The 23,597-nt window shown below is 41.1% G+C and overlaps 1 protein-coding gene across 2 annotated transcripts in view; it reads right to left on the reverse strand.

Moving 5' to 3' along the window:
- Positions 1-17,730: 17,730 nt before the first annotated feature.
- lrfn5a (leucine rich repeat and fibronectin type III domain containing 5a) overlaps positions 17,731-23,597 on the reverse strand; it is a 144,122-nt gene continuing 138,255 nt past the window's right edge. For both annotated transcript variants that reach the window (XM_020621982.1, XM_020621983.1), the window contains exons 9-10: positions 21,144-21,417; positions 17,731-20,400 (exon numbers count right to left, since the gene is read on the reverse strand). In XM_020621982.1, the coding sequence (XP_020477638.1) occupies positions 19,447-20,400; positions 21,144-21,417 (1,228 nt within the window). In that variant the 3' untranslated portion in view covers positions 17,731-19,446. The remainder of the gene's footprint in view (positions 20,401-21,143; positions 21,418-23,597) is intronic.

The raw sequence follows: 23,597 nt of genomic DNA on the forward strand, positions 1-23,597 counted from the left end.
TGGAAACAGATGATTCGCTGTGGCGACCCCTAATGGGAACAGCTGAAAGAATAAGTAGAAAATACTGAGCTTGCATTAGCAGTAGCTCTGATACACAGTGTTGAAAAGTAAGTACATTTACTCAAGTACTGTTCTCTGCTACCTCCATCTCTGCCTCTTGTCTTTTCCTCACTGCTACAGTCTCTAACCCATACAGCATAGCTGGTCTCACTACTGTCTTGTACACCTTTCCTTTGATTCTTGCTGACACTCTTCTGTCACACAACACTCCTGACACCTTTCTCCACCCACTCCAACCTGCCTGCACTCGCCTCTTCACCTCTTTCCCACACTCCCCATCACACTGGACTGTTGACACCAAATACTTAAACACCTTCTTGACCTCAGCCCCCTGTAACCTCACTGTTCCACTTCCCTGCCTCTCGTTCATACACATGTATTCTGTCTTACCACGACTGACTTTCATTCCTCTTCTTTCCAGAGCAGACCTCCACCTTTCCAGGTGTTCCTCCACCTGCTCTCTACTCTCACTATAGATCACAATGTCATCCACAAACATCATTGTCCATAGAAATTCCTGTCTGACCTCATCTGTCAACTTGTCCATCACAATAGCAACTTTTACATAAAAGAACAAACCTTCATAATGTATGTTTGTTTGCCTTTTCAGCCAATAAATTGTTAATAAACTTTAAATATTAGTAAAATGATCATTCTGTTTGTTTATGGATAAGGAAATGGTGGCCACTGCTGCTCCTTCACAGACTGACTTCAGTTCAGCAGAGAAGATTGACATGAGCCCCAGACGGTACAGTGGGCAGCTGATCGGGTTTGAAAGCACAGGAGATATTTGCCAGACAAAAGTCTCACCTCTTGTTCTGCTGCAGGTTTCTTAACCCCAGGAAATAACCAGCTTTTTTGGTGCCCCCCTTTTCTACCCACATTCTATCACATCTGTAGAGCATTTTATTACTTTTTTAAGTCATTTGTGCACCCAGGTTACTGACAGAAGCTTCAACCTTTAGGTATATTGTGGTATGTGTAAACCTCAGAAATAAACGATCTGAAAAGAACTTAAGCCATTTTTTTTTTTTGTAATAGGTGGGGATACTCACCCTGAGCTGAGCCGAGCTGTTTCCTGGTTGACATGTTGCAGGTGTGCTGCTCTTCCCAAATCTCATAAGAGCCTGTCACCTGCTGCTCTTCATCTTTCAGCTTTCTGAGGCTATTTCATGTTGTATTATTCCCACAAGATAAATTTAGAACATATCTGCTGACCAAATAAACCAGAATATGGTAAGTAGCGTTGTATTTTACATAGAGTAGCTACTTCACAATAAAAACAGGTGGATCATTTCCGGTGAAATCTACTGAGGTACACTGAGCAAAATATGCTTTATTTCTAGTCCTCTGCATATGGCAGTTAAACATGTTGAGCCAAAATTCACCTGAGGGTCATCAGCATAATATTGTGTAAAATCAAGTGGAAGAGTTCGACATGAGTTCATAGACAAGGAGGCAACCGCAGTGTGTGTGTGTGGTTGTACATAAAGATGAACACAAGTGTTCAGTGTCAGGCCCGTCTGGTGTGTTTTCTGAGTGTAAGTGACAGTTTCTCTTCCAAAATATGATTTTGATTTCGTCTGCTTTCTCCTCATGCGTGTGTTTTTCTGTGACTGTGTGTATGTTGAGTGTGTGCTTGCATCTATCTAGGCTCATTCTTTCTCTGTTCATTTGCCAGTAACTACATCACTGTCACTGCACTCATGAAAACACAAACACACAAATAAGCATGCTCAGCTATTAAAACAATCATCACTTTATTCTTTCAGCTAACACCAATGAAGATTCAGTTGTATTTACCATGCAGCTCCCACTATCAGCTGCTGCAGGATTAACATCCCTCTCAAACATCACAGCCTCCCATTATTTTCAAAAATTCCTAAAAGTGCTCATATGCACAGCAGCACTGCGCTAACAAAACAAATTATGGTGAACAGAAAGTGTACTGTAGCTTTTCTAGCTTGGCCCTACTCATAGTATTTCCACTGAGTTACATAAACTATATCTGGTGACAGTGCCAGTGGAAGAAAAGAGAGTGCAGAACGTGATTCTTTATATTAAATTCTGGTAAAAAAGAAATACTTCAGATGCAGTGACCATGGGAATCAGATGTCATATAAGAAGAATAACCAGAGTTATCTGATTTAAAGTGATGGATGATGTTTGTCAAGGCTGCAGTGCTCCATTGTCCCTGAGTTCTTCTAAATATACATTTTTCTTTTTTAAATTACATACACGTTAGTGTTTTCAGGTATAAGCAGTTATTGCTGTAGATACAGCATCGGTGTCTGTGTGCAATGTTATGACAGAGACTAGACAAAGAATATATATTTGCTACTAAAAAGTTTTATTTCCTGTGAAGTAAAGACAGTACACAGCAGCAGCTTGTATTGTCTTCACAACCCATAATGAGCATACAATATCTATTACATACTCAGCTATGTAGCAGTTTGCTAAAGATATATTTAAATGACACATTTTACAAGTAATTGGATTAATGTCCAACTGTCCATTATGAGACTATTAAACAACATAACCTCAACAATGATGGTATGCTGGTCCAGTGTTCACGGAACACTGGACCAGCTCTATACCCTCTTCAGGGTGGTGGAGGGTTCATGGGAGTTTGCCCAACCAGTCCACATGTGTTTCGTGGATCTGGAGAAGGCATTCGACCGTGTTCCTCGCGGCGCCCTCTGGGGGGTGCTCCGGAAGTACGGGGTCCGGGGCCCTTTGCTAAGGGCTGTCCGGTCCCTGTACGACCGGAGCAGGAGCTTGGTTTGCATTGATGGCAGTAAGTCAGACTTGTTTCCGGTGCATGTTGGACTCCGGCAGGACTGCCCTTTGTCACCGGTTCTGTTCATTATTTTTATGGACAGAATTTTTAGGTGCAGCCAGGGGCCGGAGGTAGTCCGGTTTGGGGACCACAGGATCTCGTCTCTGCTTTTTGCTGATGACGTTGTCCTGTTGGCTCCATCAAGCCAGGACCTCCAGCCTGCACTGGGACGGTTTGCAGCCGAGTGTGAAGCGGCTGGGATGAGAATTAGCACCTCCAAGTCCAAGGCCATGGTTCTCAGTCAGAAAAGGGTGGCTTGTTCCCTTCAGGTTGATGGAGAGTTCCTGCCTCAAGTGGAGAAGTTCAAGTATCTTGGGGTTTTGTTCACGAGTGAGGGAAGGATGGAACGGGAGATTAACAGGCGGATTGGTGCAGCTTCTGCAGTAATGTGGTCGATGTACTGGTCCGAAGAAGGAGCTGAGCTGTAAGGTGAAGCTCTCGATTTACTGGTTGATCTACATTCCAACTCTCACCTATGGTCATGAGCTTTGGGTCAAGACCGAAAGGGCAAGATCCCGGATACAGGCAGCCAAAATGAGCTTTCTCTGCAGGGTGGCCGGGCACACCCTTAGAGATAGGGTGAGGAGCTTGGTCACCCGGGAGGAGCTCAGAGTAGAACCGCTGCCTCTCCACATCGAGAGGAGCCAGCTGAGGTGGCTCAGGCATCTGTTTTGGATGCCTCCTGGGCGCTGACCTAAGGAGGTTGTTAGGATGGCTCTGGTAGGGAGGTGAGCGAGTAAAAAATGATGGACCCAGGTAGCTGACTTCGGTGCAAGGAGTGCTTAATTTATTTACAGTGATGATAACAATAATGTGCATAACCAGGTGAAGGAAAACGGAGCAGGACCGGGTGTCAAGCTGCTGAAATGGAAAAATACAGTCAGTGATGTGATGATATGGAGGAGGCCAGGCTGTGGACGCTGGGATTCACTCCTGGACTGGTCGTGGTGGATGGTTGCTGAGGAGACAGAGTCATAGAAACAGTTAATGGGAGACTGTGCATCGACCTGCGTGGTGGAGTTGATATGGAGTTGAGGAGGTCTGTGGTCCGGAGAAGCGATAGCCGCTGGGAAGATAAGACACGGGGCACAAGGCAGGAACGGAGCTGGGATGAAGAACGTGAGTAAATACATATAGTAGAAAAATAATAGATTGGAATAGAACGGGCCTGTGTATAGAAAGAACTGGCAGGGGAATGGACGATGAGCACGATATAAATAGGGAGAAACTAATCAGGTGCAGCTGGTGGTGATTCAGGGGACGTGAAGCAGGTGTGTCAGATAAAGAAATCAGGGGCAAGGGAGCTAAAATAGAGGGAGAGAAGTGAGAGAGGCAGGCGCAGCCGGGCAAACCTGACAGAGGTGTTCCGGGCATGTCCCATTGGGAGGAGGCCCCGGGGAAGACCTAGGACACGCTGGAGGGACTATGTCTATCGGCTGGCCTGGGAATGCCTTGGTATTCCCCCGGAGGAGCTGGAGCAAGTGTCTGGAGAGAGGGAAGTCTGGGCATCTTGGCCCCTGCGACCTGGTTCCGGATAAGTGGAGGAAAATGGATGGATGATGGTATGCTTTAGAGTATTTTGGCCACTTGGAGTTAGCATTACAAGCCAATCCTGAGTTAAGTCCGCATAATGAATCCAATGCAAAGTCCAACATTCACCTGTCTTTTCTGTTCTAAATGGATAAACACTGTCAATGTCATAAAGAAAATGAGAATGAACTCGAATACAATTCAGTTCAGTTCTATTCAATTTTGTTTGTATAGCACCAAATCACAACAAAAGTAATCTGAGGACACTTTGCAAAGTAAGGTCTAGACCTTACTATTATATTATTAACAATAATAATGTTATTATTATTATTATTACTACAGAGGAAAAACCCAGCAAATCCCCTTGAGTGAGCACTTGGTGACAGTGGGGAAGAAAAACTCCCTTTTAGGGAAGAAACCTCCAACACACTCCAGCTCTTGGTGGGCAGCCTTCTGCCTTGACTGATTGGAATGAGTGGGTATAGGACAGAGAGAAGAAAAAAAAACAACAAGACACAACAAACACAACACCAAACAATCAAACTCTAGGCAGGTTGATGTGGCCAGAGACTGCTCAACAGAAACATAGAGCTCCAGAGCCAAGGCTACCTGCTGAAAGGTACAGGGAGAGAGAGAGAGGACACACTATGTGAGAGAGGAGACACAAAGTTAATGGTATATAATGGTGGCATATAGATGCATGGAGAGAGAGGAGCTCAGAGCATTGTGGGGGGACCCCTCCACAGCCTAGGACTATAGCAGCATAACAAATGTCAGCAGTTTGCATCCAGCTGCTGACATTTGTTGCAGGTCTCCCCTCTCTCTTTCTCTATCTCTCCCTGACCCATAGACTAATAAAGGCAACATATACCCCAAAAAACAATTTTAAAAAATAGTTCTTTTAAATTTTACATACATTAAGAAAAGTGCATGCACTTCCCCAAGAATGTCTTTGCATCAGATGTGTAGGCCAGGCAGTAACACTAGAAGAGTAAAGCCTGAATAAAAATAATTTTGTGGAACATCAAATCAGTGGGTGGGCTGTAATCTTCTGAGTACGCTCCATGTTAAGTTTTAAAACAGGTGAGAGCAATAAATCCAGAAAAAAAATCACAAGCCTATAAAAAAGAAAGAACAAGTCTACAGAGAATTATTAAAGCAATTAAATGTCATTTATAGCAGTCTTCTGCTGCACAGTTAGATAATAACATACACAGAAGTCCAGTACAGTCAATTAGAGCATTTTCTTTTTGCCTCATTAACGATATTAATTAACAATATTACACTGAGTTACCATCACAAACACACATACAGAACACAAGCAAACTAACTGCCTTGCTTTGATCCTAGGACTTTTCTCTTTTTACTCTCTTCCTCATTCCTTCTGCCACACCTTCTTGCCCTGTACCAGGAAATGCTGGCTTTATAGAATAAACTGCCAACTCAACACACCTTGATCTCTGCAACATCTCCCTTCCTATTCTCTCTCTGTACCACAAATCTGTTTTATTCTTTCCCCCCATCTTTTTATTTCCTTGGTGTTCCTCCAGCATCTTCCCTGTCTCACCATCTTCTATACTTTATAGTCCTGAAGTGCACTTTTGACAAATATGCTCTCCTTTCTGAGCTGTTCTCTACCACTGCTCTTCAAGAAGGTGTTTATTTGTGTCCACACCATGTCTTCACACTTCTGCTTTTCAGTGAGAGAGGTGGGTAAAATATGACCTGCAGGTGGTGATGGTTTTGGTAGCACTTGTTTGACTTTGTACTCATCAGACAGCTTTGCTGTAAGGGCTCCTTTGTTTTATCTCACTTTGAACAAGTGGATGGTGGGTTGGTGATTACTATGTGCTTACATGTTCATGCAATGTGTGAATGGAGACAAACTGTGCAACCCCATGATTTACAAAGTGCACGATGGCATACTGGGCAGTGTAAACTCTACATAAATACCCTGCGGCACATATTCAAAAAACTTGAGCCTGTCCTGATGATGGCTGCTACTCTGTTCTCCCAGAGGATGAAGTCAGTGTCAGTGAAGAAGAGGCCTGTTAAGACTTGGCAGATTAATGTCTCATTCTGACTGCATCTGGATGCTGTGCCCTTGATTTTGGACCTTTAAAGTGTGTAAGTCTGGTAATACGCTGGTAACTGTCAATTCACTTTCTTTGGCCACTGCTCTTGTCTTTGACCTAAAGTGATGGCATGACATTGTTTGAAGGCCACAATATGCTAACCCCTGAACATAGGAACACAGCTTAACCTCTCACACTAAGGTGGCATATTTGAAACATATTAAAGCTTCAAACACTGCTTGTGGTTTTTGGTGGAGATATGCACTCAGTAAGTGACTACCATGAACCTGCAAACAGAGTTCCCTGCAGACCGCCCTCTTACATGTTATTATTTCAAGACAAGACCTTAACTCCTCCTGAACAATAACAACACACAGTTATAGGCAGCTACACTCTTATATCTTTAGATGTTACTTCTACTGAACCAGTACACTCTGGCTCTTTGAGGAAGTGTCAGGTTTTGTTTGAATTAACCCATAAAAGCCGTGACACTGGCCACTTATGACCATGTTTGCATTGCACAGTATTTAGCTAACATTGGTTAATTATTCTTCTCTCTTCTCCACCTCCTCTTGCTGTTTTTCTTTTTCCCCTTGAAATCCAGTTCCTCCTTTCACTCATCTACAACCAGATATTCAGCATTTTCCTCCATTTATTCATTTTCTTCATCCCACAGGTCTGCCTTTTCCTCCTCAATCGGTCCCGGTGTAAAGGGGAAATACAAGTTTACTATCAAGTCCTCCATATACTTGTCTTCCTGCACCAGATTTGTTTCTGTCATTGGCATGCTTTCCTTCGAGTTGAGTAACATTTTTTCATCTTTTTCTGGCTTGTCTGTTGCCATTTTGGACTCTGCCTCCTTAAACAATGGACATTCCAGTATTTTTTGCAAATACTCTTGTTGTTCCTGTGGGACTTCTAGTTCTAAAGAGACAATCTGTCTAATGGCCTCCTGCAACTCCTCCTGTAAGTTCATTTCTGATACCGGATTGTAAAAGGCCGACACTGCTTTAGCGGCCTGTGCCCCTGCATCACTCTTTTCTTGGGCCTTTTCCAAACTCTCTTCAGGACCCATTTTTTCCGGCTCTACTGATATCATAGTCATGTTAAGGCACTTAATGCAACACACACACACATATTTACTGTCATCTAACAGAATAATGCTTCCACAAGCCCCTTTATATTGCATGGCCTGGCTTAGTATGTCAGTGTAGAATATGCACAGCACTGATATTTAGCATTTACTCAGAAGGAAACACCTAACTCTGCACATCAGGGAGTGAGGAGTTAGCACAGGTGGAGGTGCAAGTTTTGAAATGCTGAAGAAGCAGTGGGAGCAGCAGGCAAAGCAACAGAAGTGCGAGTATATTGATGTCTCAAAGGGGAACTTCATCAATTTTACACATGGGATTCTGTTTACAGGGTTTGGGGACTAATACTGCACATGTGAAGAAAGATGGATAAAAAGCCTTTTGTGACTCAAAAGTGAGCTCTGAAAGTAAAAGCTTTGTAAGTGTAAAAGCTGCTCTTGCACTACTAGTCACCACTTGCATAACACTTAAATCTCTGACCAAACTCTCTGCTGTCTAGCTGCACTGTGGGTAATGTATGTGTCAGGTTTTGATAAGAAGAAGAATGTTTGGAATAAGAAAGACAGTATCTCTGGTTGTTCTGCTTCAGTTCTGGGCTTTTTTCCTTTTTTCACCTGAGGATGTTAACAAAGGTGAAGCCCTTCCTAGCTGAGTTAGAAAAAGATATTCATGCTTTTATCACCTCATGACTCGACTACTGCAATGCCCTTTATGTCGGAATTTCTCAATCTCTTCTCCGGAAGCTACAGCTCGTCCAGAACACTGCGGCTCGGCTCTTGTTGAATACCCCCAGATACGCCCACATCACCCCTGTTCTTTTCTCACTGCACTGGCTGCCAGTAAAATTCATAGTCGACTTTAAGGTGCTGCTATTTGTATTTAAGTCCATTAACGGCCTCGCCCCCCCATATGTGTCGGATCTCGTGTCTGTCTATGCTCCCCGCAGAGCTCTACGCTCTTCAGAGCATCTATCTTTGGCTGTCCCACAATCTCGATACAAAAAATGGGGCGATCGCTATTTTTCCGTGTATGGCCCCAAGTTCTGGAACTGTCTACCACCAGAATTACGGTCCATAATTGAGCCGGCCTCTTTTAAAGTAACTTTAAAAACTCATCTCTTTAGGCGGGCCTTTATTACTTAACTCGTTTCACGGAGACATTTTTTAACCTGTTGTTCTTTGTTATTTATACTTCAATATGGAGTTTCCCCTCTGTTTTTAAAGTCTGTGTTTTAATTTATTTCAGGTTTTTGTTTTTTCTAGTGTTTTTAACTCTTTTTTACTAGAGTACATATGTCTTGCTATGAAGCACTTTTTGCTCCTTTCGAGCTGTAAAGTGCTATATAAATAAAGTATTATTATTATTATTATTATTTAAGAAACATCTACAGTGAATCTGACAGCGTTATAGGAGGGCAGGAACACACTGTCATGTCAAAAATGGTTTCTTTTAACCATGACCACGATGATTGTTCCTTGACTGTAACCCATAGTTTCTGTCTAAATAACCCTGAACTAACCAAATGTTTACCATAGTGGTGGTAGATGGTTTTGTAAGTCAGTGATGAAGGACCTGTTTTGTCAGTGAATTTAGTGGATTCTGTGATAGACCGTCCAGGGTGTACCCCACCTCTAGATCACTGTCAGCTGGGATTGGCTCCAGCACCCACCCCCCACTCCCCGACCCTATTCAGGAATAAGCGGGATATATAATGGATGGATGGATGGATGGATTTAGTGGACTTTAAGATGGACACTATTGAACAGCAGTGTTTCAAGTTTCAAATGTGTTTCAGCTTTGAACATGTGGTTGGGTGTGGTCAGAAGCAGTGTGCAATTTTTAGGACTGTCAATGTGATAATAACAAATGTGATAATAACAAATTCCTTTTAACACCACAAATTTTTTGACATGATTAAGGCATGCACATTCTGTTATTATGACCCTTGACCCACCCCATAGTTTGGGAAATCAGGAAGTGATGCAACAGCAAAATTGAGCAGAAATGGCTAAAGAAAAGGGTCACTGAATGGCAAGTTCAGCTTCAAGGCCCTGCCAGATGGTTTTCTCAACACCAGCAAAATTATTTGCATTTACTATTTATGTGAACTGAGTTACTGCCAGAGTATATATCGATTCTCAAATACCACTTGCTGGCCAAGCACACATTGATGCCCTACCCCCCCCCTTGCCAAAGGCAGACCACGCAAATAGTTTGCAACGGAGACGCCTGGACAATTCTACAAGCAACAAACCTTAGATTTAGTGGACTTGAAGATGGACACTATTGAACAGCAGTGTTTCAAGTTTCAAATGTGTTTCAGCTTTGAACATGTGGTTGGGTGTGGTCAGAAGCAGTGTGCAATTTTTAGGACTGTCAATGTACACAACTTGTATGAAGATGAGGAAGCTAAAGTGGTGTGATAATAACAAATGTGATAATAACAAATTCCTTTTAACACCACAAATTGGGATGTACTCATTGGAGACTACTGGACTTCTCAGTAATCAACATGATTAAGGCATGCACATTCTGTTATTATGACCCTTGACCCACCCCATAGTTTGGGAAATCAGGAAGTGATGCAACAGCAAAATTGAGCAGAAATGGCTAAAGAAAAGGGTCACTGAATGGCAAGTTCAGCTTCAAGGCCCTGCCAGATGGTTTTCTCAACACCACCAAAGTTATTTGCATTTACTGTCGATGTGAACAGAGTTACCACCGAAGTAGGTTGAGTCTCAAATACCAGTTGTTGGCCAAACACCCAGCTGATGCAGAGAGCCCTCCTCCCCCTCATCAAAGACAGATCACGCTGGATAGTTTGCAACGTCAAAGCCTGGACAGCTCTACAAACAACAAACTTTCAACAGTGATAGTCAAATGGGTGGCAAACACATTATTTCATGGGTGTAATTTAATAGGGATTCTTTATTTTGCATTATGAAAAACATTGAACAAGCATTTAATCTCTGGAAATTTTAATGACCGCATTTTGTAGGATGAACTGATGCCACTTTGGCCTTTTGGCCTGTGTGTTTGTGTTGTGGTAGGTAAAGAAGTATTAAGACAGTATCTTTATGCTACACTGTTTAAAAAAAAAACACTAAAACTGAGTGGCGGTCATCTCAAATTGCTGCTCAGTTTCTTTGCGGTGGCTGCTGCTGAGTTTGTGCAAGGTGGCTCTAAAAAAAACTTTAGCATTTATGAAGTATATGCAGAATGGCACATTTGACATTTCTGTATATCATATTATTACTGATGCATTATTGTGTCCATCACATTTAATGTTGTAGCTGGTAAAGGGCGGAGCTAGTTTTAACAAGCTTATTTGCATTTAATTTGAATTAGTGCTGGGGAGATTATGAATTTTCCACCATAGATCAATGAGGTTTTATAATTATACTGTATGTTTAATATTAATCTGGTTGTGAAAAGTAACTATCAACTAAAGTCATAAAATAAATGTAGTGGAGTAAAACACACAGTATTTGCCTCTAAAATCTAAGGATGAAGTAACACAAATTCTAAAGTAAAGTGCAGATACCTCCAAATTGTACTCAAGTACAGTACTTGACTAAATATACTTAATTACTTCCCACCACTGTTTAGAATAGATAAAAAAATTGTGATTAAATGTGTTAAATGTGGATTAATCATGATTAAATATTTTATTTGGTTCACAGCACTAATAATATTATTACCACTCTTTTTCACATTTGACTCTTTCTTTCTGTTTGCTACAGCCATGGCCTGAGCCTACTTTTGCTTCTATCATTAAAATCAATTCACCTTCTCAGCATGCTGACTCAAATATCAAGTGTACAGAGAAAATTTCGACTAGCAATAATGTTATATTTAGCCTTACAGCTTGAGGCAAGCTACAGCACATAACATTCAGACATTTGTCAGATGGCACTGCATAGTTAACAGGCACTGGTTCTGTGCTAGTAAGAATGTGAAGAACAAAAGTCAGGCTCATGCAAACCACAGTTTGTTTTGGGATCCTGACATATTCCAAAATTACATGTGGTAAAGGCACAATGTGGTGCAACTGTTGCCTATAGTCCCTGCAGAACAATTTTATTGTGTGTTGTTAACTCTCAATTTCTCTGTCTTTTGCTGTGTGTGAATCATTGTTTTAAAAACATATTCCTTTTTTCATCTTTCCCTTCTCCCAGTCACCACTATACTTCACAGTCCCTCTACTTAAAAAGTGTCCATTTTCACATCTCTCTTCTTCTCCTTGTCAATCTATCAATGTATCCACTCAACCCTCTCTCTATTTAAACATCTTTCCACTTACCATTCATTCATCCTTTCGCAGAAATGGATTGAAGAGCACTGCTACAGTGCAGAGTGGAGTAAATTGGCAAACGTTGTCTGTGCTACCAGGGCGGAGGGAACGAGTGTGAAGAAGGAATGGGAGGAGCGGAAAGGAGTGTGCAGCAAAATAGAAAATGAGAGGCTGCCTCTGTTTACCTTCTCCATGTTTATTTCTCCCTGCACTCACGTCTCACCATCAGTTTCTCTGTCTGTTTTATGGTATGTTTAGTCCCCAGGTCAGTATGTTTACCTGTGTCAGCTACCCACCTTTTCCACATGCTTATTCTTTATTCATCAGAATCATTCTATGACTAATTCCTTGTGAAGCATACATTTACTATATGAAAAGTCAGACAGCATAAAGTATTCAAATCAGGCTGAGCGCCTTGAAGAGTGCTGTACAAGCCTGTACACTTAAGGCGCTTTGGCAGGGGAGGTTGGATAAATGGATCAAAGAGTGGCTCAGAGGTTGTACGAACACCTCCTTCGTCCTTTTATTCCTAGCGCTCTGCTCTGTGTCTAATTTTTAACATTTTATCATGTGTGAGCAAGCCAGACATCCTCAGCACAGCGTGATGCTGCAAGTAGGTGTTTGTTCTCCTTTTTCACTCATTCATACTCCGCATAAGGCTTTAAGCTGTGTGACTAATTGGTTGGCAAGTCAAACTCAGTAATGGCAGTGTGTATTTTGTTTCCAGGGACACAGCAGAACAGCTTCAAGAAAACAGGATTTGCTACTGTGCTAGTCTATTCTTTATATCGACATCCTGTTGATGGTTACAGCGTGTGAACACACTCATTGAGTTTTTTTGTAAGACTGCTTAGGAGTTGGAAAAGAAGTGAGGAGGGGAAGCTGGCTTCCAGTTACAGGCAGCAAAATAAATGAAATCTAAAAATACATTTATTAAATTGCGGGAATGAGTAAAATACTTTCATCTTTTCCCAACCAAGTTTTGGATGAAAAACTTTAAATTTAAGGTGAGTCATTTTTCATTAATCAACATTTGCTGGGAAATAATGGGAAGCCCCAAGCTTTACTGTGACTGACACATCAAATTAAAATACTAAAATAGTGTATATAGCATCTACAGCTGTAAAAGGAAAGCTTCCTAATGAATGTAGCAGGAAATAGCATATTCTGATTTCTTCAGAACATGTGTTCAGTGTTCAGTGATACTGCTAACTGTTCAAAAATGTATCACTTTATTCCCTTGGAGGTGATGTGGAGGTAATGTTCGGACACGTACAGTCAAGCTAAGCTACACATACAGTGCACTTCCTGCCTCTTGTACATTTTGACACTCTGTCCTGTACACAAACACAACACCACCGTTGCCCAGCACATGCTGACACACTCATTAAGCATTCCTTCTGGCTTTCTGAGCAAAGGAGAACAGGCAAAAAAAAATTTTCACTGTTATGCACACATATTTGCGTTATTGAGCTCTTGAGAACAATCCATTTGCTTAGGTTATGTCCCTACTTGTATTTTTCTTTTTAATCGCTCAGTGTGACATTTGATCCTACACAAGACAGTTACTTTAGACCAAAACATGCACACAAGTTTGCAAACACACATGCACACACACACATAAAGCTTGTTTTCAATCCATATGTGGGGACTTTACAGAAATTTACATTAATTTCCTTTCCTTAACAGTAACTTTAATCTTACCCGAACCTTAAACCAAGTCATCAGTCTAAAATTCTGTGTTTAACATTTACACATGTTGTGGGGACATAAAGCTGTTTACACAATCATATTGTGGGGACTTGACATCCCAGTAGCAACAATAAGCAAGATGTCCCCACAACATAAATAATAGTAGCATACCCAAATACAAAGCAGAATAATTAGTGTTTGGTAAATACATACAACTCCACTGTTCCAGAAGGCATGAATAATTCAGAATAGGAATCTACTACAAAGCCCCAGAATATGATGTGTGTGTTTGTGTTTTTGTACTTGCTGCATATTGAGGACCAAAAAATATTTTTGGCTACAGAGTGAGGACATTTTTAGAAAGTGGAGACATTTTTCTGGTCCTCACTTTGTAAAACAGCTTTTTGAGGGCTAAGACTTGTTTTTGGGTTCAGCCTAGAATTAGGTTTAGTTCTGATGGTTTACGTTAGGAGAATGCATTATGTCAATGAGTGTCCTTACAAAGATAGAAGTACAAGTGTGTGTGTTGAGAGATGGAGCCAACAATACAAGATACACCTGCTCAAATTCTCTTACCATATGGTTGGCATAAGATGGTGCAGGGAAGCTGACAGTGAGAAGACTCTCTGATACCGTGGTGGAGGAACTCAACCCAGATCATTGGCAGGCAGACAAACACACATACACACACACACACATTTGTGTTCATTACTCATGGGGAAACTACACTGAATGTGGGGAGCAGGTTGTCCACCAGTTACTGGGTTGGGGATTTGAGCCCTGATTGCTCTAGGATCCCTCTCACTTGGTTCATTTCATACGTGTCTGACCGCACCCAGATTGTTCCACTCAAGAATTTTTGTTTTGTTACTGTGAGAGAGAATAAATGTTTCTCTTATTCTGATTCTGAGTGGCTCGGGCATTTACAGAGCCATAGTTTGCATATGACTATGACAGGCAGAAGGAGAAGTAGTTCCTATCATCTGGCTATTATTAGCCTGTTTTGGTGATAATGTAGTTATTTTAGATATTGATCTTATAACATGAAGATCGATCCTAGAGCAGGAAATGTTGGGATCGAAAGTACTGATATTTCAGGATTGATCCACACATCACTAACTCTGGATCATTTAGAAAAGTCTCTAGTTAGCAAAGTTACCTCACTGACCCGGAGTTCAGTGATTTAACTCGACCTGTATTTCTTTGATCTAGTCCATCCTCTCTTCTAATCTCTTTTCCCTCTTCTCATTAATTTAGTGTGTCTTTCCAACACTCGTTTACATTCATGCAATTAACCCAAAGGTTTCCTCAGTTTCAGGTTCTTGTCTCTGCGGTACTGTTGCCACACAGCTCCTGCTTCCACCAGATGACTCAAAGTTCTGCTGGGGGCTTGATCATATGCCTGCTCCCCAGTCACAGATCACGTGCTTCTGGAGTTTTCAACAAAACTTTATTCATTAGTTTTGTGCCTCATTCAGAATGTGGCACGGTCTTTGTTAGTTGAAATGCAGTGTAATTGCCACAGATTATTACTTTAATCCTTTACTGTTATAAAAGCTGTCATTCACTGTAGCAAAGCTGCTGCCAAATCCTCCAAATATAAAAAAAATATATATGAAAAAAACAGCGATGGAGGGAGGGAGAGAGAGAGAAGGAAAGAGAGAGGAACTGAAAGGGAGAGAAAATGGATAAGGAAATTGTCCAAAGCCTCTTACTATTAAGCATTTACAGCTTAAGAAAGGCATTAGAAGGTTAGTCATGGAGGCATGAATCAGTATGTTACTGACGTCTCTTTAAAGAGATACAGACTGTGGGTGTGTGAGCTCATTTCTGTGGCACTTGGTCTTCTTAGGCAGATTAAACAAGGTGAATTGTGGAGAGGTAATTTGCTTCCCCTCTCATCTTCTCGTATGACTCTCCAGTGACTCGAGTTTCTGTTTAAACATTCACCTGATGTCTGCTGGCGTCATCAGGTCCTGAAATTTAAAACCCAGTAGAGAACCTAAATGTGACAGGAGTGTGGTAATTCTGGCTTTAATCCCACAAGAGTTTGGATGTGTATCTCGCTTCTTATTATTAAATAACTTTGTCAGGGTAATACATGATTCTATTACTAATTTAACCCAGAAGTCCTCTAGTGAGAGCCTACCACTGCTAAGAAACAGAATAAACACTCACATTTCTCACAAAGGTCAGTGATGATTCCCCATCAGTTCAGTCAGTTCAGTTTACTTCATTAAAACAGCAATGAATAAAAATTGAAGTGAGAACATTCATCCATTGCTTTTATTAGAACCGTTTCATGTCAGGCCATTTCGGTAATTTAATTGCAATGTGAATCAGTTTCGTGCTTTGATGTTAACAGAGAGTGACTTCACCCGTACTGGCTTGTGGCCGTCAGCTTGTATTGCTGGTGTAGGTGCTGCTCTATGATCACAGACTTTAAGGTGTTTACGAGCTGCTGTACAAATGTGTCAGTGCTCTGTAACACATTCTTATTTCTGGGTATTTGTAGAGTAACAGGATATACTCTACAAATAACAGTAACAGGCTAAAGTGGTGCTTAAGAATTGAGAGAAATTTGGACTTTATTAGTTTTTGATGTGTTGCCTTTACTTGTGACACTGTAATATATGAGGACATAGGTCACTTGGTTTGGTTCATTTGGTTCAGTTGGACCAATCAAAAAAAAGTTTAACTGTAGTGCTGGTCCAGATCACAGTAGCTTTTTACAAACAAACCATGAGCTGTAAACCTGAAGCCTTATTCACCAACAGGTAACTCATTCACTGGACAGTTTTGGTGCTTCTCATCTTGTATCATCATAAATGGACCCACACGAGGAAATCAAATTCTGGTGATGGATCAAAAGCTGCAGCTTATGCATTTTTGTATCTTCTTCTGCTTGTCAAAATTGTACAACAAACAGAGAAACACAAGCTCATCATACCGCTAATTCAGTTCTTTTCACTTTCTGATATTTCAGGGAAAATCCTGCATCTGTGCTGATGTGCATACATGATTACAAGATGATAACATAAATATAAATGTATACGCTGCTCAGTATGGGCCCCCTAGAAGGTCTCTTTAGCTATTCTGAATCAGTATAGTACTTTAGCATTTGAATTCATACCAGAATTGCATATCTCCTATAAAGTTATTCTTCTGCAAGGGAACCACCCCAGAGTTTGCTTGGAACTAGACTGAGAAGTCCTTGTTTAGTATTGTGTAGGCATTTGGACACTTGTTTGAATTGATTCAAGCAATGTCTGGGCTGGTGTGACAACTGTCAACCATATTCTAGTGTAGACCATCAGTCAGACACTAGCACATACTGTATGCTTATATGAGTACAATCAGAAAGTGAAAAGGAGTTAAAACACCAAGGTGTTTCTGCTGGTGTCCTACTCTATGTATGTTGGTTATCCTTTGATGAGTGAATCATAGCTCTGGTACTTCACAGTACAAGACCTCTCTTTTCTTTTCCTTTTCCTGTTTCTGTCCATTTTTTCTATGAGTTACATTTTCCAGTTGCAGTCTCAAATATAAATACACATGGGCAGTTCTTACTCTATCAGCTTGGATGCTGTCTGAACTGAGAAGATAAACACATCAGTAAATTTGTATTGTGCTGTATGTGCTGGTGTTTTATTATGTCATGTAATTTCCCTGTGCGGGTCCTTGACACAATCATGGGTAAGGATGACATTCGCCAAAACAGTAAAATGAACATCTTACCTTTCATTCCATCTAACACCATGTTTATACCTTTTATGCTGTTTGGAATAAGTATCAACATGAAATGGATCAAAGCCAAAAACAACAACGTATATATATATATATTTTATATATACATTTTTTCTTTGGTCCAGACCAACTGAACCACACTACAGTTGTGAGTGACCTTAAAATTGACTTTACTTTTTGCTGTTGCTGGCACCCTGGGCACTCTCAGAAAATGCTCATTTTACTTTTGTAATTGGAAAAAAAAAAGTCCAACCATTATTTTTAAATAATATAAAAATATCATTTTCCCCATGATTTTCTAGCAAATGACTGAATGTTGATCTGCATTAGCTCCCTAGTTGTCTATATGAGTTAAACCCTGCTGAGTTCTGGAAGTTGTTTTTTATAAATACCATTCTGGACCTACAGTACTATTGGACACAAATTTTATTAGTATTAGTACTTCTCACAATGTCATGTTTCCTTAAAGTGGAGTGGGGAGCAGCTGCTGCGTTACAAAGTCAAGGTCTGTCACTTTAGGAGAGTGTTGTATGTGTGAGAACATACAGAGAGCTGAAGTCCTGCCCCCTCTCTTATCTAGCTTTTATTCTGCTTGCTTGACTGTGTTGCTCAACAGGTTTTCTCAAAGACTTTAATGTGTTCCTGCATTTTTCAGTAAATTTACTGTTCTGGACGGTAACACTTCATCATTTTAACAAAGATAAAATAATGATCATTTTCATCAGCGTTCGCCAACATATCCCACGAGCCTCACTGGCACACTGTCAGAGCCTCATGGGAGCAGTTTTTTGCAATGCGTTTGCAGTCAGGAAAGAATACAAGGTTTAGAAATGAGATTCTCTAAATAAATAGCCAGACAGTATGTGTATGTGTGCACATATAGTTTTGTTTTAGCCGAAAGCTGATGGTTAAAATCACAAGACAAGTGAAAACAAGAAAATGTGAATATGTCTTTGCTGACATCACAGTAGAAATAGATGCTGGAGACATTACTGCTGTTTCTAAAAGCTCGTATTGTGATTTCCTCATCCCTGATACGTAAATATGCAGAAAACGAGTAAAGCATATTTTAAACATATATGTATATGACACACTTTTCACATTTCCAGGTTTCATTTTATCCCCTTTTTATTTTACACAACATAACAACACAGTACATGTTGTCTTTTTCTGTACAGAAGCTTCCCAGGAGCTTGTGACCAACACAGGCTATAGTAAACCAGTGTCAGTGAAAAGCTCACAAGGTTTATATGTTCTTTTTTGTTTATTCTTCCCTTTAAAAAATATCAATTTCATAAGAGGTCCATTTAAGTCTTTATCTGTTTGTTACTTTTGTCACAGTTTGTGTCTATATGTCAACAAAACATCTGTACTCCTCAGAAGGTATGAAAGGCTATGTGTGAAATCTCTCTCTTCCTTTGTTTGTCCTCTCGGTGCTAATCCCTCATTTGTGGAGCCGTGGTGGAGTCCTAAATCTGGTTATGTCATCTGTCAGAGGGTCTGCTAGTGCAAAAGAAGGCACAGACTGCTATTCTCTTGCCACGATATGGACGTACACTTTCTGTGGGCATGTGAAGTTTAACATTGGTGTGTTTTTCAGTTCTTGTAGTTTTTTTATTCCTCTTTTTTCCTGTAATATTCCCTTTTTGTGGTATTTTCAGATAAGGTGAGCGTGAGGAACTGACCTGGCAAGCCAGTTATCTTGTTTTCTTTTGTGCTATAAAGTGGGACCAACAAGATCAGTCAAGGACGCTACGAGAAAAGGCAAGTTATCCACTCACTGAATGACCCCACTGCAAAACAGATACTTTCAGAGTGAAGAAAATGTAAACTGAATGCGAAGAGCTGTGGAGAGGAGTTATGACAAAAAAAAGAGAAAGAAGACATGGTTGCTTGGAAAACACAGTCACAGTCAGTCATCCAGTCCCAACTAACATGATGACACAACACACACACACCAAAATGCACATTCTAGATGGCAAAAACATATCACAAACACTCACAGTCATACACCCATAAACAAACAGAAACTAATGCATTCTCACACTTCATCTCATACAAAAGATAAACAATAATGAATAAACCAAAGTTTATTTTATGTCGCTGTATTATTCTGGTTCAAACCGTGCTTTCTAAGATCCAGTCTGAATCACACTGCCGGTTGTCCGAGTCTCCATCCCCATCTTCAGGGAGAAGCATCCCACTCATTGATTGGCTCCTTTTGTTCCGTATTATGCGTCCTAATTTTGGTGCTCCTCCTCCTCCCTGATGGGATGAATGAGTCTTAGAGCCTCCTTCACTGAGTGAGTACCTCCTCCTCGCCCTGCTCCTCCCTCCCTCCTCCACAGGGAGAGTCTGGTACTTGGCGCAGGAGGAGGAGGTTGTGGTGCGAGGAGCCCGGCGTAGAATGGGTATTTCTCCAAATTGGATGGAGACAGTGGGGCTCAGGCTGGTGAGAGGACTGGAGAAAGGAGAAGGAGCAAAAGGAGGCGGGGTTTGGCTGAGAGAGGTGGAGTTGTTGCGGTTGGTGTTGAGGTTCTCCAAAGGGCCAGAAGAGGGGAGGAGAGCGGAAGAGGTGTTGGAGGAGGATGAAGAAGGAGGGTGAGGGGAGGGATAAGGGAGATTTTCTTGAGCAGCTGAGGTGTTTAAGCAAGCTGGGCCCGGCTTACTTGGAGCGGGCTTCCGCTTTGGCTTGGGGAGTGATCCAGTGGTGGCAGAGGGCGACAAGACGCCAGCTTCAGCTCTCACTTCACCTGCTTTCTCCTGTTCCTCAGCTCCAGCTGCTGGGCTTCTGGCTCCCCAAGTTTGGCTGAGAACTGATGTAGCTGTGGAGCAGTCAGGCAGGGATGAGTCGGACGACTGAGTCACCGTATCCTTGCCCCCATCTCCTCCTCCTCCTGCTGCTCCGCTCCTTTTCTTAGTGCCTCCTGAGAGGTCGTCTAATCCGATTGAGCCGTGTTTAGAAACGCTGGGAGTCACAGTGCATCCCTGTGACTGCTGCCCATTGGTCTGCGAGTGAACATTGGTCATTGACAATGAAACGCCTTTACCACCCTCGCCGGGGTTACACACCTGAGGGAGAAAACAGAGGGCAAGAGGGAGGTTTTGATCCTTCCTTCAGTACTGAAATGTCAACAACTAAACTCATCATGCAATGATCGATAAAAATATTGTCTTTTTTTGCACATTATGATATAAATTAAATCAGTATTTCTGTTGAACTTGAAATTTCCTTAAAGACCTGGTATTATGGCCCTTTTGACCCATTTTTGTCTTATTTGTTTATTGTTTGTTGTGCTCCAGTCCTTCACTTAATATTCATTCAGTGGTGATCGGGTACATTTTTTGGCATTAGGTCAAACTTGCTAACTTATTTCAAATTGCATTATGCAAACGTGAATATCACTGGATGTAAAGCTTATATCTTAAATGGTCAGAAGTGACTTGTGACTATTTTTCCATTGTAGTAAACACCAATAATGAAAAGGTTAACTGCACAAGTATAGTGGTGCATATATTGTATGTTGGTATACAGCATACATTTTTCATCTGCACTTTAAAAACTGTATATCCTGTACTGTGTAGGTTCTTATATTCCACATTGCACATCACACTTTCAAATTAAACACAAAAATCATGTAGTTAAGGGTGGAGTAAGGGATGCCAATACAACACTGGCTAACAGCACATAAAATCATGAACATGCCAGTCAATTTGATTTAGACCAAGACAGTATATGGCCACCATGAGAATAATGTCAATCATCCCACATAATGAAAAGCTCTCTTCTGTGTCACAGACAGACAGAGACCCACCTTGTACCGTATCATCAGGATGATGATGAAAACGAGCACTGAGGCCACTATTATCCCTCCAATGATGATGATCATAGTCCCGCCGAGGAACTGCGACTGCATAAAATGACACCTCATATATTCTGACTCAGTGGTGAACTGCACACAGCCAACCACACGTGTAGCTGTTAGAAAGGTGATGACATCATCGTAGATGGCCAGCACACAGAGGTCATACTGGGTCCCTGCTGCCAAATTGTTGACCAGGAAGTTTTTGCTTGATGGCGGGATCATTCTGTGGACAAATAGGGAACAAAGAGAGAGGGAAAGACAGGAAGTCCAAATCTTTATTGTTTGCAAGAATCAGCAGAGACTTACATTCAAGAAAACAATGTAGAATATGAAGCAGAATGCACTTCTAAGATTATAGACTGGATTTCCATTTAACACGTGTTGTATATGTAACTGCTTGTCCCAAAAACACATGTATCATGGCATGAACATATTTATCACAGTATGAATTAATGCACAGTTAGTGTCAAATATTACAGACACTGTCACTGCAGGACACCGCCATTGTTTCAACATCTAAAGAACAGTAAAAGCCAATGTGGTGTCCATGAACAAATACATATGCATAAACAACTAAGTCCTTGTAATTATGTCCTTAGTACAAATGTTAAATATGCAATAACTGATTTTTGTCCTTTTGAGGCAGCAAAAAAGCTGTAATAACAATATACTGTCACAGTTTCAGCTGATTCATGTTAGGAATGTTTTTAGTTAGTACAATAACTACAGTAAAGTAGCAGTTAGCCTTAAATAGTATTGCTTTTAAAAATGCAGCTTTCTTTGTTCAAGGACATCTCACACATTGATGACGTAATTTCTCTGAGCAATCACTAGTCTCACGTGTTTACACGTCACCGTTTGGTATCACATAATTTCTCTGAGCAATCACTAGTCTGCAGTGTTTACATGTCACCGTTTGGTATCACTTCTGTTTGCTTGGAACCTTGATGGAGGTGATACCAAAAAAACCAGGGTGATACCAGGTACCAGGTACTATCCCCAACATTTGACTGATGGAAAAACAAATAAGGCACGTCAAGTTGAGTTAAGTCAGTACCAAGCAATGGAAAAGGGGCTATATGAATAGACAACCACACACGATCACTCACTCCTATAGGCAATTTAGAGTCACCAATCAGCCTAAGCTGCATGTCTTTGGACTGCAGGATGAAGCTTGCAGTGGCAGCGAGAAGTCCGCACAGAAAGGCACCAGACCCGAACCCTGACCCTTCTTACTGTGAGGTGGCAGCGCTAACCACTGCACCAGACTTAAATACAATATATAAAATATACTCAACAAAGAAGAGGATAAAGAATGGATGATAAAGAAGCAATCAGCTCCTCTGTGTTCAGTATATAGCTGGGTGCTGAATCTTCAAAAACAAAAGCTCAAAAGTCATCAGCGGTACAGTTATTAAAATGAAATGATTTATTATTTAAGACATGTTTTAAGCAGACTCCCTTTCTCAGTGCGCAGACTGTGTTCCAGCCAAACACAGATGTTTTTTTATGAACACCATTCATCTTTTCTTTTTGTGTTTCACAATAAAACATCAAATAATTTTCAACCAATAAAATAAAAAATAAAAAGGTGCTTTAGTTAAAGGTGGTTATTCTTCCCTAGACACTGTCACATTGACTAGGCTTGCACATTTGCCCTTCTTTTTCCTTAAAACAGCCTGTCAGCTTTCCTGGATTCCCTCATTAAAATGCTAATGAGATTCCTCATTAAAACCAAAGAGGGCAGCTAGTTCACAGCTCACGGCCTTGTGTGCACTGAGAGGAGCAGAGGCTATTTTGGCCAGGTCAAGCATCTGGCTTAGAGTTGGAGTAAAGTGAAGGTTAGGAGACATGTTAAGGTTTAATAGTTAGTATTAAGAGCTGGAGTATGAATGTGGTAGTAGGTCATTAGCATGCCCTCAGTGGAATAACAGGAAAAGGCTGTAAGAGTGTGTGTGCATGTGAGAGAGAGAGCATCTATATGACCCAATGAATACTAATAGGACTATGTGAACGCTGGCTAGACTTAAGTGTTTCCTCTTTGCTTCTGTTAATGTTGTCATCACTATGGTGGTGAACCTTGGCCACAAGCACATTCACAATGCCATTAGTTTTGTGGTTGGACACATTAGGTGACACTGAAGTGTGCAGGGTAATGATTGGAGCAAATGTCACTGGCACCTACAAGCTCAGATAAAAGCAGCTACATACATAAACACAGAGAGATTAATTCCTCAATTACTGCTGCAGCATTGGGCTTCATCTGTGTGGATGGATGTGTGTGGGCTCACATTAGCTAGCAATGCATTATTATCTTTGTAACAAATCGTGTTTGTTGTAAAGTCTGATCAGCCTGCACCTACAGTAGTAGGATCATTACATTCTTGCAAGCTGGAATATGTG

The sequence above is a fragment of the Monopterus albus genome, unplaced genomic scaffold (assembly GCF_001952655.1).
Source record: "Monopterus albus unplaced genomic scaffold, M_albus_1.0 scaffold270.1, whole genome shotgun sequence".
Taxonomy (NCBI): Eukaryota; Metazoa; Chordata; class Actinopteri; order Synbranchiformes; family Synbranchidae; genus Monopterus; species Monopterus albus.